The 14810-nt window shown below is 41.1% G+C and overlaps 1 protein-coding gene across 1 annotated transcript; it reads right to left on the reverse strand.

The window, feature by feature from the left end:
- Positions 1-2107: 2107 nt before the first annotated feature.
- On the reverse strand, positions 2108-2886 carry LOC118645195. The gene is made up of 2 exons (XM_036285821.1): positions 2529-2886; positions 2108-2421 (listed from the first exon to the last, which is right to left on the reverse strand). The coding sequence occupies exons 1-2, from the start codon at positions 2884-2886 to the stop codon at positions 2108-2110; spliced, it is 672 nt and encodes a 223-aa protein (XP_036141714.1).
- Between the last annotated feature and the right edge of the window lie 11924 nt (positions 2887-14810).

Below are 14810 nucleotides of genomic sequence, written 5' to 3' on the forward strand. Positions count from 1 at the left end.
ATAAATTAATTAATCAAACAGGCATACAATAAAACAATTATCTGTGACAATTATAACGGGAATCTTCCGAAGGAAAATAGATTAATACGGCACGAGTTAAAAAAAAGAAAAAAACATATATGTTAAATACAGGCTAATATATACAGTGAGATATACGGTATTCATCAGTAAATGAAAATTTGCAAAATGATTAACATACGTAATAAATCGCAATAATGGATTAATTTTGGAAGATAATAAATGCAGAAGCTACAGAACGAGATATATAATTAAACATTAACAAAATTATCTTTAAAAAACATTCAAAAAATTATCTTAAGGGTTAATATTTGATTAGTAACAATAATCAATTAAACTTAATATAAATAGACGTAATTTACGCCTTGCAGTTGGTTATGCTTAGCTACAAAAAAATATAAGATTATTTGTATAAAAATAATACATTCTAAATTACTATACAGACTTATTTTATAGATCACAAATATTGTGATTAAGTTTCAAGGTAACTTTACTCTTTGTCTTTACGGAAAAAACACTCTAAAATACACTCAAAATAATACTCAAAGTAACACTCAAAATAACACTCAATTTTAGTGTTATTTCAGACACTTAACTTGAGTATAACCCTTAACTAGAGTATAAACTTGAGGATTAACCTCAGTGTTATTCTCAACTTGAGAGTTAAATGAGCGTTACTTGAGTATTATTCTCAACTTAAGAGTTAATTTGAAAATAACAACCCTAGCGTACACGGAACATACCACATCGCGTCCCGAGGGCCCGTCTCTTCCGGCGGGGTTTTCGGATTTCGACCTTCGCCCTCGAGAGTTCGACCAGGGATCCAGGCTCGCGGATTCCGAGCTTGCCATTCAGGAGTCCGACCAGGCGTCCCGGTTCGCGGATTCCGAGGCAGACCTTCAGGAGTCCGGCCAGGCGTCTCGGTTCGCGGATTCAGAGGCAACCGTTCAAGAGTCCATCCCCCCGGTTCGCAGTCCCCCGTGCTCGGGAACCCGAAGAACGAATCGTGGATTCACCCCCTCAAAGGTTAATACCTCCCTCACCTCCTCCTCCCCCCTCACCACATTATTCACCTATATATTAGCTCACCTGAAATAATAGAAATACCACCTTCTCCTTCACCTTCTTCGGATTCCGACGTAGAGTACATATCACCCTCAGGTTCTCCTTCAGATATAGAGTTTATAGCCTTCTCCCCCTACACCCCTTCGTCCACGATATTATTATTATAATGGCACGCAACAATCATTAATAGAATTATTAGAGCAGTTCCCCCTCAAAACCGACCCCCTACTCCTGCTCTACCGTGAGTTTGCAGTTATCCCTGAAGCGATCGACCCCGCTTGTTTATCTTCTATAGTATCCTCTCTCCTTCCCACAGACCACATTCCTGTTTTCACACCGTACTATCGCGATACTTTTGCCGTTCCAGTGAACTTCTTTTATAATTTCTTTCCCCCTCCTTCTACTGGAGGAAATTATTTAAGAACGCAAGATGTACCACATATTTAATATATTGTAGATATAGTAGAATCACTTTAAGATAGTTAACATGTATGTAAGTAGTCACAGACCAAAGTTAGGTAACACGGCGTAATGTTAGACATGTTACTAATAAACGAAAATTTATTAGAAGATAGTAAAATCGTATATCACTCAACAAGTTAACCGCTATGTTTAAATTTAATAAATAATTTGTTAATAGTACAATCGTATATCACTCAACAAGTTGACCGCTATGTTTAAACTTAATTTTACAATAAATAATTTTGTTAATAGTAGATGAATAAATAGTTGTTTTAATTTCAATGACTTCCTCTCCCATTTCTGATTAAGACTGCATTGGGTCCAATCCCGAGTTATAACAGTTCAATTGTGACTCTAAATTAGGACCAACGGACGCACGGCTCGGAGATCGGGGTTATAGTGAGCCTGCCGGCACACTAACCCACATTTCAAGCCATAAAGAGTGCGTTCGCCCCTAAGGCACTTGACTTTCCTTTGAGCTGGTGCCTTCGGGAGTAATGTTTTGTTACGTCCTTCCTTGCTTTATCTCCACCTTAATAGATACCTACACAATCACCCGACCCTACCCTTTCATAAAGCTGGATGTAACAATCCCTTGCGACCATTTTCCGTTTACTTTCGTTTTGATCTTGATGTTATCTTGTCCTAGCGCTGGTACCTTCTCACCGTTATCAATGTAGACCTTTAACGGTTCTGAAAACTGATACTCGAAGAACCAGTCTCGTTCATTCGTCATTTGTATGGTCCGAGCTGCTGAATCGAGTAGCCAGTAGTCTTCTGTCTTTGTTCGTTCCGTGGATCCCGCGAATGCTTGTGCTGTCGACGCACTCGACGTGTCTTCGTTCTCCTTATGCTCTCCCTGCTTCTGGTAGTTTTCTTTAAATGATCCACAATTATAATAGCCCTTGCAGTTCTTGGTTTTGTGGTTCTACCACACGTGTGGCACCTCTTTCTTTGTATTGTCGTTTTGCTTTTTGAGTTACTTTTCTTGGAAGGATCAATCTTCAAATTCATTTTCGAAATTAAGGCTGTTGTCTCTTCCTCTTTATCCTTGCCTTTCAAACGCATTTCTTCCATCATGAGCCTTGCCGTTAGATTTTCGATTGTCCTCTTCGCATCATCCGTCGAATCCCATACGCTGTGGAAATGGCTGAATTTTTGCAGTAGCGTGGAGAGAATTCTCGTGATTAGCATAGATGCCGATATCTCTCCCCCTAGCGTTTTCATTTTATTCACCATTCCTTCGAGCTTCGATGTATGCTGTGCCACGTTTCCAGCTGGATCCCAACGAAAATCGAAGAATTCCTTTTGTATCAGAGACAGGCTTTCTTCTGACTTCATGTCAAATACGCTGTGCCGGCAGGCTCACTATAACCCCGATCTCCGAGCCGTGCATCCGTTGGTCCTAGTTTAGAGTCAACAATCAAAACTCTCTATAACTCTGCTATAACTCGGGATCGGACCCAATGCAGTCTTTAATTGGGGATGAGAGTAGGTCGATTCGTAAATGAATTAAGAGCTTTAACTTATAGTTATATTTATTCTAGTGGTCATTGTTTTATACAAGAAAAAGCCTGAGGTTGATATTCACAATTATCTCTATATATGTATTTAATTCTTCGATGGAGTACATTATCGATAGTTGAGAAGTATTAACGTTTACAATGTCTTAATAGTTAGAAAAATATTTGGTATTTGCAATTAAATATGTCTTAGTGCTATTATTACGGCAATAGTTTATTCTATGAATGTGTGTATAAGGCTTTGACATTATAATAGATTTAAAGGTACTAGTTTCCGCATATTTACAATAGTTTATTATATATTAAGTACAAAGGCCGTTATGTATGTACAAACATGTATATGTACATTAATATTAAATTTCTAGGGGTAGTTCGACGGATGGAGAGGGAGTTAGGATTTTTACATTATTCCTCGCATAATTGCTGAGGAAGGGGGGAATAAATTATAGACAAAGTCTACAGGGACCGCGAAGGCATCATAGTAGAAAGGGGTAAATGTAAGGATGGAATCTGTGGGGTCAAGTGCAGAGACTACATAAAATAGTACGTCTGGATCTATTGCTTTCGGAGTGAAAGTATATTTGCGAGAGTGTTGGAGGGAGGGGTCCGATTTTACAGGAAAATGTTCTGGTATTTCTATTAATGAATTTATAGCTACCATTGTAATAATAGTAGCGCGACCGGGGTGGTACTCGATCGAATTCCTCTATTAGTTCTATAGAAGGTGTAGGGGAAGGTGGGGGTGGAATCTCTTCTGGTTCCGGTGAACTTATAGGGGAATACGTGGGGGAAGGGAATTAAATCCCAGAGTTCACTTGGCTCAAAGTTAGTAATGGATACTTGAGCCGGTCGCTTCTCTAGATTTTCCTGATGTGACGGAGGTTGTGGTTTTTGTGGCCACGTAGACGTATCCTGATGAAGCCAGTAAGGTCTAGACCACCAGATTGAATGCTCTTGAAGTCTAGCGGATGATAATCCTCGAGTGGCACAGTCAGCTGGATTTTCTGTACCCGGAACAAATATCCAGATTGCTTGCGGTAATGTTTCGTGAACGTAACAGATTCTGTTGTGCACAAAGTCTTTTTATCGAGAAGGGTGATTATTAATCCATGTATCGACAATGGCTGAGTCAGTCCACATAAACACTGGAGTGTGATTAAATTTAAAAATTGGCAAAACATGGGACATTAATTTTGTAAGTAAGATCGCACCTGAAAGTTTAAGGCGTGGAATAGTCATCTTTTTAGTTGGGACAAGCTTTGTTTCTACACAAATCAAATTTACGGTCACCTGTTCGTTTGGATGTAAGGTACGGATATACATGGTGGCGCAAATAGCATGAAGCGATGCATCGCAAAAACCATGAAGTTCGACAGCTTGATCGGCTTTTAAGCGAATCCATCGCGAAGAAGTTAGCTTCGGTATATCTTGAAGTTGTTCCATCAAGTCCGTCCATTTTATTTTTACCGGCGAGGGTAATGAATTATCCCAATCACAAATTGAGCGACCAAAGCTCTTGCATAAATATTTTTGCAGTAATTGTGACAGGAGCGAGAAGTACGAGAGGGTCAAATAACTTGGCTATTAAGGAGAGAATACTTTGTTTAGTAATTACTGTCGGTGGATGATGTTACAGAAAATTGAAAATTATCAGTCGAGGGATTCCAGCTCAATCCGAGAATTTGAGTATTCGCGGTTTCCTCGAATTGAAGCGCCACGAATTTTATTTGTTTCTCCAGAAGAATGGCTTATAAATTTCGGAGTAGTTGCTTATCTATTTTTGGAGGGAGAAGCCGCCCGCTATGCACAAGTGGTTTAATTGCTTAACAATTTCTTGAGCCTGTTGAATAGAATCAGCGCCGCCGAATATGTCATCGACATATTTACTCTTCGTCAAGGAAGGAACTGCTAAAGGAAATTTTGCGTCCTCGACAAGCTGTTCAAGTGTGAGAAGGGCGAGAAACGGAGCGCATGCGAATCCGTATGTCACCATTGAAAGTTGGAAAGTGATAAGCTTGTTGTCCCTGTCAATCCATAAAATGCGTTGAAAATTCCGGTCATCTGGATGGACGTTAAATCTGCCTATACATTTTTTCTATGTCGGAAGTAAAAACAAACTGAAATTGGCGAAACCAGAGAAGGACGTCGAAGACGTAGTTTGGCTCCAATATGAAGGATATCATTGAAAGAGACTTCGATGGTGGTTCGACTTGATCCGTTAAAGACTACTCGCAATTTTGTAGTAAGGCTGTTTTCGCGTAGAACTCCGTGGTGAAGAAAGTAATAAGCTCTGTCCGGCTCAGGTTCTGAAGCAGAGACACGTTGCATGTGATGCAATTCTTCGTATTTTTTTCAGAAATCCTTATACGACTAAACGTAGCAGAGATCTGATAAGATAAACTGTTGATTACTCGTAGCGCCTTAGCACGAGACTTTCCTAATTTGCTGGCTGATTGTTTGAGTCTGCTGTGTACCTTCCTTCATGGTCACGAAAAAGAGTGGTTTTAAAATGCTGTTCGCATTCTTGATTTTCAGGAGGTAATGGTGCGGTTGAGGATGGAATTTCTTCTAACTTCAGTAGGAAATATAGGGGGATTCTAAGCCAGGGGTTCCGAGGGGGGTGCGAAGCGCGGCGGGGTATGACGTCACGCGGTGCGAGGGGATTTGTTGGCGCGGGGCTTGACGTCACGGGGGGGGGGAGTCTAGGAGTAGTATGGGATGTGTGAGAGTGAGAGCGTGCGAGAATATTACTGGAGTGGGAGCGAGAGAACGCGATGGGTAGTATACAATGTGTGAGAGCGAGAACGCATATTTTATATTCAATTTTTATTTATTAAATATTTATTTAATTACAATTGTATAATAGTATAATTTTTTAAATCCAATATTCTCGATCTTCGTCCATTAGGGGAAGCATGTTGAATAGACGGCGCAAGTCCCAAACGTCGGCTTCGCCAAATTGGCCGCACGATCGTTCAACGTTGTCGTCATTCTGCCCTCTCAGTATATCGCGACGATATCGCGTCCAGAATTTTTTATTGATATTCATACTAGACTGTGTGTTAGAATAAATATGAATTAAATTTTAAAATTTTTCTTATTCATTTATAAGACCTACCCTCATTCCCCGACTAAAGACTGCATCGGGTCCGATCCCGAGTTAAAACAATTAAATTTGTTGATTCGAAATCAGGACCAACGGACACACAGCTCGGAGATAGGGGTTATAGTGAGCCTACCGGCACACTGACCCACATTTCTGGCAATAAAGAGTGCGTTCGCCCCTAAGGCACTTGTCTTTTTCTCGAGTCTGTGCCTTCGGGAGTCGTGTCATGTTACGTCCTTCCTTCTTTATCTACCATACTTAACCAATCTCCCGATCCTAGCCAAAAATCCATAAAGCTGGACGTAACACTACAGTATAACCTAATATTTTAATGTTATTTATAAACGTGTAATATGTCAATAATATTTCTGTAATATGTTACTGTAATATGTAATTGTTGATATATTGCAATTTTGCTGCGATATTACTGTAATATTTCGTGCTCTGTGGGATACTCATATTTTCGGTTTTTTGATGCTATCGTGACGAACATTCAATATACTTTTTTACTTTTTCGTTCCTGAAAGTTTCACTCGTAATATTTGACGTCGTTGTTGATTGCAGTGCTGCACATAATATAATCGACATAATAATTTTTGTACTGACCCCAACACGTTGATCATGAAGAGAGAAGAGAATTTTGAACGGAGAAAGACAACGATAGCAACAGGTGGCATCAAAAATTTATTCGTGATGGGCCTCCATCAGCAGGAGACATTTGTTTCTGGGGATCACTCGATCTTCTTAATTACGATTCCGAAGAGTAATTAGTGTTTGCGATACCACAGGTGTATTCATTAGGATAATATAGGATGCAGCGCAGAATCTACATGCAAGATAAATGTGTCATTGGAGATTAAAAAGCATCGTAAAAACATTTTGAGAGAGAATGTCTTCCTGATTGCTTTCGAAACTAAGCAAAAGCTCTTCTTTAATATGAATAAAGAGCATACAAACGTACGTGTGTATGAGAAAATGTTTAACATGTCGATAAAGTTGAGAAGGTTTAAATGGTCGCAGCTAGATCTTGGTGCTGAGATCTTATAATTAAAAAAAATATATTAATTTTATAATCTTAGCTCATATAAACTGTACGCCGACAAATTCGTCAGACTTAAAACACAGTTATAAGCTAAATGTCCGGCATCGGGTCCGATCCCGAGTTAAAACAATTAAATTTGTTGACTCGAAACCAGGACCAACGGACGCACAGCTCAGAGATAGGGGTTATAGTGAGTCTACCGGCACACTGACCCACATTTCTGGCAATAAAGAGTGCGTTCGCCCCTAAGGCACTTGTCTATTTCCCAAGCCTGTGCCTTCGGGAGTCGTATCATGTTACGTTCTTCCTTCTTTATCTACCATACCTAACCAATCTTCCGAACCTAGCCAAAAATCCATAAACCTGGACGTAACAGACGTATTGTTCAACATTTTTACGTGGCTTACAAATACCTTAAAGTTATTACATATTTATTACTCTACGCTAAAATTTACTCTTTGAGCGCCTTTTCCTCTTATCCATATTAGTTTTGTTACGTCTGAACCTTGGGAGATTTAATTTTGTTTCGAACGGTGAAGGGTATTTCGAAGGGACGCAGGTAAGACAGAGAAAGACGTAACTCACACAATTCCCGTAGACACGTAAATAAAAAGGACAGGTACCTCTAAATCACTTTAACTCGGGACCAGGTGCAATCTTTGATTCGGGAGTAGAAATCTGGGGGGGAGGGGAGTCTGGAAATTGAGCAGACAATGAAATTACTTAAAACTAAATAAAAAAATACTTTATTCTAACATAAATATACAAAGATAAGCGCTGAAGTCGTGTTTTTTTTATAGATATTATTATTTAATAATGGTTGGGTAGTTGTAAGTTAGCATAGGCAAACAATAATATTTGTCGCATAATTATTTGTTCGTAATAACAAGTAACCATTTTAATACTGAATAATCTAATTATTTGCTTGAAATAATAATTTTGGTACTGGCTAATGTTTGATACATAATTTTTTTTTTTCAATTACATAATTATGTTTTTAACAAAAATCGGGTGGAGATGAAAGCTTTATGGTAATTCCTCAATGGTGGCATTTGAAGGGGGGAAGAACTTATAAAAGAAGTCATTGGGGGCTATGAAGGGATGATTATAATAAGGGGTAAAAACGGGAATAACATCGGTAGAACTAAGAGCGGATACAATAAAGAATAGGACTTTGGGATTTATAGCTTCGGGGACAAGAGCAAAATCGCGGTAATGAAGGACTGCGGGGTCGGTTTTCATCGGGAACTGTTCCAGTAATTCAATTAAAGAGCTTTGGGAACCATTGTAGTGGTAATAGCGGTGACGGTGCGAAAGAGGAGGTACTCGGCTAGGAACCGAATTGTTATTCGGAATCTTGTACGCTATAGGTGGAATCCGCGAACTGGGACACTCAGCCGGACTCTCGAGTGGTAGGCTCGGAATCCGCGAACCGGGACAGCCGGCCGGACTCTCGAGCGGTAGGCTCGGAATCCGCGAACCGGGACGCTTGGCCGGACTCTCGAATGCCAGACTCGAAATCCGCGATTCCCGCCGGAGGTGAAGAGGCCTTTGGACGCGATGTGTGTTCGGTAGCGTTTGGATAACCGCAAGCTCGTCTGATCGCCCGTCTCCGTGACCGTTTTAGGTTAGACCAATTACGGCGAAAGAATTTATTTTCCACTATAATTTTAAAATTTTACATTACCCAATTATGCGTGTTAGGTACGAATGATCGTGGTGGAAGGGCGAGATATCGAGAAAGAGTGGTAATGGAAGGTGCCGATTAATAATAAATAAATTAATAATAATAAATAATAAAGTTTATTTACTTAACACAAACAACTGTACAAACAATTTCACAGTAATTGAGATAGGAAAATAACTGACACGGGAATAAGAGTTTCAAGATTATACGGTCGCGTGGAATTAGCAAAGGCACCGAGTGATTAGGCCGTACTAAAATGTGAAGAGTTGTCGAACGCGGTGATCGTGCGAAGGACTCAGAAACGAATGCGCGATTAGCAACGAAGAGCGCACAGAGCAACCCTTCGTTGCCAAGTTGCAACGGTTATGTCCTCCCCGAAAGGCCTCCTTTGTCTAAAAGAGAAAGTTTTTGGAAAGCCTTTCTGGAGAGACGTAATGGTCACCGGATGTATTTTATTGCTTCCAGTTCGGTGTCTAGTCACGTACAATTACCTGAATATTTTAACTTGCGAAAATTTAGAAGGGTTATTTTGAACATTCCGCCCGCCTCGGCAGGGAAACTGGTGAAATGTACGGAAGCTAATCACAGAGATAAACATGCGATGGCCCGACACTAAGCGATATTAATAATTGATACAAATCATATTCGGTTTCGATAGCCAATACAGTTATGTAAAAGTAGCGCAATACATTAAATTAATTTTCTAGTAATTAAGGAGAGAAGAAATTTCAAACTTATTTACACGCTGGGGGGAGCGTTCCCCGCATCGCGGCGTTCTCGTCAGCCACCTCGGTGTGGTTAACGGGAAAGAGTACGAGTTTTGTAATCGGTCGCTTGAATTGAGAGGTGGCAGTTCGCACGGTGACGATACGTATCAGGCCGTCGTCCTCCGGATGCACGTGGATTATCCGTGCGAGCGGCCATCGCGAGGGCGGCGTATTTTCTTGGCGGATAAGGTAGAGCCGTCTGACCTCGAATCCGTGCTCCCGCCTATGCCATTTTGAACGCTGCGTCAGCGAATGGAGATATTCCCGGGACCAGCGCTCCCAGAAATGATCTCTCATCCTTTGGATTAATTGCCACCGAGTAAGGCGGCCTATAGGTACATCGGCGAAGGACGGCTCCGGCAAGGTAGTAGGGGCAGATTCCAGCAGGATGAAGCGCGGTAAATTGGTTCAGGCAAGCCCGCACTATCAGTCGCTTGTTTTCGTACCGCTGCATTAGAAGGTCCCAGGCACACTCAAAATTCTCCGCGGTGGTAGACAAGTTGCGAATAAGTAGCTCAGCATCGCTTCAGGTACGTCTTTAGGTGGTGAAGCTTTTCCACCGTAGTCGTCGTGGAGTCCTGTCCGATGATTGACAAGAACAGGTCTCGGAACGAATTCCATTCGTCATAACGACCTGAATTGTGGTAGGTCAATACGCGGTGGTGGACTGGTTAGAGGGGAGGGTCGAGGAACATGAAGTTCTTTGAAGGGGGTGGTAGGAGAGGAGAATCGAGGAACACGAAGTTCTTCGAAGGGGGTGGTAGGAGAGGACGGATGCGACTCGAGGTACTGTTGAAAAACGCGGTTCAATTCTTCCCGTGCCCGCCGATTCTGACTTTGACGCCAACGTCTGGCTGTCCAGTGTTTCCGTTTTGGACGGATCGGTCTGTTATTCACTACGAAGTGAATAAAATGATAAATGACTCGAAGGAAACAACAACAAAAAGGAAGTGACTTGATTATGAATTAAATAGATGACTTACTACTTGCTGGGATGTTTCCTCTGGTAATCCGGAGTGCCGATCTCAGGGTACTCGGGCGGTTCTTGGTTGGCCGGAACAAGTCAGTCCATCGCCCGATTTGGTTTGGGTTTTGAGTATAGGAGAGGGGTTTTTATAATTTTCGCTCTTCTTATCTTTAGGTCACTCAAACAAACAATAAAAAAAAGGGGGTCTTTATGTCTTTCTGTAGATTTTAGTGAGAAACATACTTTTATTGATTAAGCGCGGACAGCGTTTTTGTTTTGAATAATAAATTTTTATAGTTTCCGGAGGTTCCTTGTTTGAAGACTTTAATTTCATTGAGTTTTAATATTTCCCTTTTCCTTTGCTTAGCGTCGGGTACCGATCCAAGGCATTGTTAGAGTATGGTTCGGTAATAAAGTTATTATTTATTTTTCTATTCCAGACTCGACATTGCCCCAGACTTCCCCCAAAAAATTAAATCATATCTAACGGTTGTTCTCGAAATGGTTTACAGATGGGGAACTATGCATTTGTTTGATGACTATTTCCTTCGTTTTATGTATTTATTATTCCTCAAGAATAAAATTTTAAATTGCTATATTTCACGAACTTGTGCGTGACGATAGAGCGATCCTCTACAAACATTTCTTGGTCTTGGCGACCGTTAGAATACGATTCCTCTTACTTAATTGTTTTCCTTACAAGGACAACGAGAAGAAAAACGTTAAGTCCACCGGACGTAACATTTGAATAGTGGCTTTCTCCACTATTGCGGGAAAATCTTCTGTGACGTAATCATCTTCGGCGATGTTTGCCTGATGATGCTGAAGAAGCTGCTCGTGCCGACTTTCAAAGGTCGACCAGCTGCTTTCCAGGTCGGCCAGTCGTGCTTGGACGGATCCCTCCGTAATGTTTGCCTGGTCGAGCTTTTTCAGATTTTCCACGGCATGCGAGATGCGGCCGTACAACACTTGTTGACTTTGAATTAAGGCTGCGGCATCCATCTCTCTTTCTCACTGGGCTTCTTGAGGTCACACAATCACTCGCGGAACGCATGTAATGGAATAGAATATCTCACAAGACTTTGGAGTCGATCGGGTCGTCAGACTCTGAGTTTCAGATGGAGGATGAGTCGCTCGAAGCCGGTCCAAAGTTGAGTCAGAGTGGATGGAAGTTGACTCGTCAGCCCTTCAGTCCCAGAGGAATTGAAGTTTTACTCACTTAGTCACTTGAGTTCACTTAGGTCTCGACTGTGCACTCTCACAGTTATTTAACACTCGGACTCGGCGAGACTTACGCGGACTAATTCGGTCTCTCGGTATGAGGCAAAAGAAAAAAAGCTGCTCGCGATCTTTGGGATCGCGGTTTTATAGAAAATTTTCCGAAGGGAAAAATTGAGGTGTAGGCAGTCTTATTCTTGGATTGGTAGGCCCTTTCAAACTCACCAAATTTGGAGCTTGTCTATTGGAAACTTGTAAAGTTATTATTTCATAGAGATGATCAACTATTATATCAACTATTATAAATAGTAAAGTTATTATTTCATAGAGATGATCAACTATTAATTTCTTCTTGTCTCCGCCCAATTAATTTTGGGTTTTGAGTATAGGAGAAGGGATTTCATGATTTTTGCTCCTCTTATCTATGGGTCACACAAGTAAACAAACAAAAAAAGGATTTTTATGTCTTTCTGTGGATTATTTGGTGAGAAACGTACTTTTAGTTATCGATTGAGCGCGGACAGCGTTTTTGCTTCGAATAATAAATTTTATAATTTCCGGAGGTTCCTTGTTTGAAGACTCTAATTTTGTCGAGTATCAATATTTTCCTTTCTTTTTGTTAGCATCGGGTACCATTCTAGGGCATTGTTTGAGCATGGTTCAGTAATAAAGATAATTATTATTTATTTTTTCTATTCTAGATTCAACACTGTCTCCCAGACTCCTAAAAAAAATTAAATCATATCTAACGGTTGCTGTTCAAAATGGTTTACAGATACAGAAACTAACGCATTTATTTGATGGCTGTACCTTTCAGTTTATGTATTTATTATTCACTAAAAATAAATTTTTAAGTTGTTGCTACATCTCACGAACTTGTGCGTGACGATAGAGCAATCCGTTCCAAACATCTTTTGCTATTGGCGACCGTTAAAATACGATTTCTCTTACTTTATTATTTTCCTTAGAAGTATAACGAGAAAAAAAAACGTTAAGTTCGCCGGACGTAACAGTTTAATAACAAGGATCGTTCATATTATCTTCTAAATATTAAAGTTTACTGAGTTACAATACTAAATATTAAAATAGGATAGTACAGAGTTATATGTGCTAATTTAAACGAAAGTAAAAGAGGATTTTTTTTGTATCTTAAGTTCTATCTTATATGACGCAATGCCATTCAGTTTTTGTTAAGACATTTATGCAGCTCGCTATAGAGGCGCGTGTCCGCCGTTTCTGTTTCCTCAGGCGCTGTTGGTTGTTGATCCGCTGCCACTGCTGACTCTTTTGTAAAATTTAGCTTTATGTGTGGATTGTCGGTCGCTGCCTGTGCGTTCAGGATTATGTATTGCTTGTCCTGCTGAGTCGTTTCGGGTTTCGCTGATCCTGTATGGAGGAGTAGGTTTGTAACAGAGCTCCAGATGGCTCCAAGTAGATAGAGACTCCATCCATAAACGGAGTGCAAAGCATATCCGTGAATTAGGGTGTCCATTACTAGCTTCACCAAGCGGGCGATGATGAATTGGCCCAGCGCTTGCTGAGCCAAAAGTAACGAATCCGCGCCATATCTGCTGACTGGCGTTTTCCGCGATACGATTGAGGGATTGTTAATCCAGTAGATTTAGCATTAAGATACTTCCTGCTGGAATTGTTTGTCCCATCGCTCCTCGTGCAATGGTATTTAACATTGATGGTTTTTCCACAGGAAACATGATGTGATTTTATAAACGGTCGAGATCCTCTGCTGTATAGATTCCGCTTACTGCTAAAGAGTCCGGGCTGATGTACTTCTACATTGGCCGCGTTAATGGTTGAATGCTGGGCGGAGCCAATGCTTCAATCGGCTTGTTATTGATGCGGAACCCATTTTTCTGCACCTTATACATTGTTGGAAGAAGGTTGCTGCAATCCTTCGGAGTTCCCTTTTGGGTCAGGATGCGCGAGCGCGGAAATAAAAAATACGAGCTGTTTTTATGCGTGACCGGAAGCTCTTGGAAGCATTATTTGGTATGTCAAATCTTGCATTCTACCGGAATGCATTTAATGAGATGGATGATCTCTCCTGCGGTAACAGAAGTATAATTAGGAGATCGCATGATTTGAAAGGCCATCTCGTTTGGTGCAATGCTGGAAAGTGAGAGCGCGTTTTGCAGGATCTGTCGTTCCAGTGCGCATTTTTGCTCTATAAAGTCCCAGTAAAGATGAGTAAGCTGATACCTCATTTGCTCCTCCACATACACAAACTTAGAATTAACGTATGTGAAAATATCAAAGTTGTCTACGGTTACCTTCGCGCGGCTTTTAAAGGTGTGTCCTCGCCGCGTCTTCAGTATCTGAAGTTTCGGGTGCTCCGTGCGACATAGCGTGTATCCACAGATGTTCATTTCATCAGCCTTGGTGAGCGCGAAGATGGTATCCTTGGCGGTCACTGTGTAAACGGTAGGAGAGTTCGGCCGGGCTTCGATGACAACTTGTTACTGTGCCTTCATATAAAACGTCCTATTCGTCTAGCTGACAGCTATCGACAGGAACAGCGGTCTAGTAAGTCTCGGATCCGTCGGCATCTATGCATACTCGATCGATCGCAGAGCATCGGGTTCCGGAGGGAAGGATGATTTCCTTGGTTGACCACTTTAACGACGTTTCGAACGGTGATCGTAAGACTATCTTAACGTTTGCTTGTACGACCACATTATTCCAAGTTCCGTAACCATCGGAATAATCGGTACCATGGCAATTTCCAGCTGCATCAACTCTTCCTGCTAAAGTTGCGGTGCGCCAGTTAGTGGCGTTTAAAGATAATTTATCGACAATAGTTGCCAATAGGGTAAGTGATCTGGATTCATGAACCCGACGGCAGGTATCCGCTCCAAGCTCTCGTATGTATCCTCTCCGTCCATCGTTCACAATGGATACGTGTGAATACATCCCACAATAATAGATGGTGCGGTCAAT

This window comes from Monomorium pharaonis, chromosome 4 (assembly GCF_013373865.1).
Source record: "Monomorium pharaonis isolate MP-MQ-018 chromosome 4, ASM1337386v2, whole genome shotgun sequence".
Taxonomy (NCBI): Eukaryota; Metazoa; Arthropoda; class Insecta; order Hymenoptera; family Formicidae; genus Monomorium; species Monomorium pharaonis.

What these genes read in the sequence shown, in the direction of transcription:
- LOC118645195 (XM_036285821.1), bottom strand. Translation starts at nt 2,886, where the DNA reads ATGAAGTCAGAAGAAAGCCTGTCTCTGATACAAAAGGAATTCTTCGAT. An exon ending in GATTGATCCTTCCAAGAAAA is followed by an intron (nt 2,422 to 2,528) that starts GTAACTCAAAAA and finishes GATCATTTAAAG; the next exon opens with AAAACTACCAGAAGCAGGGA.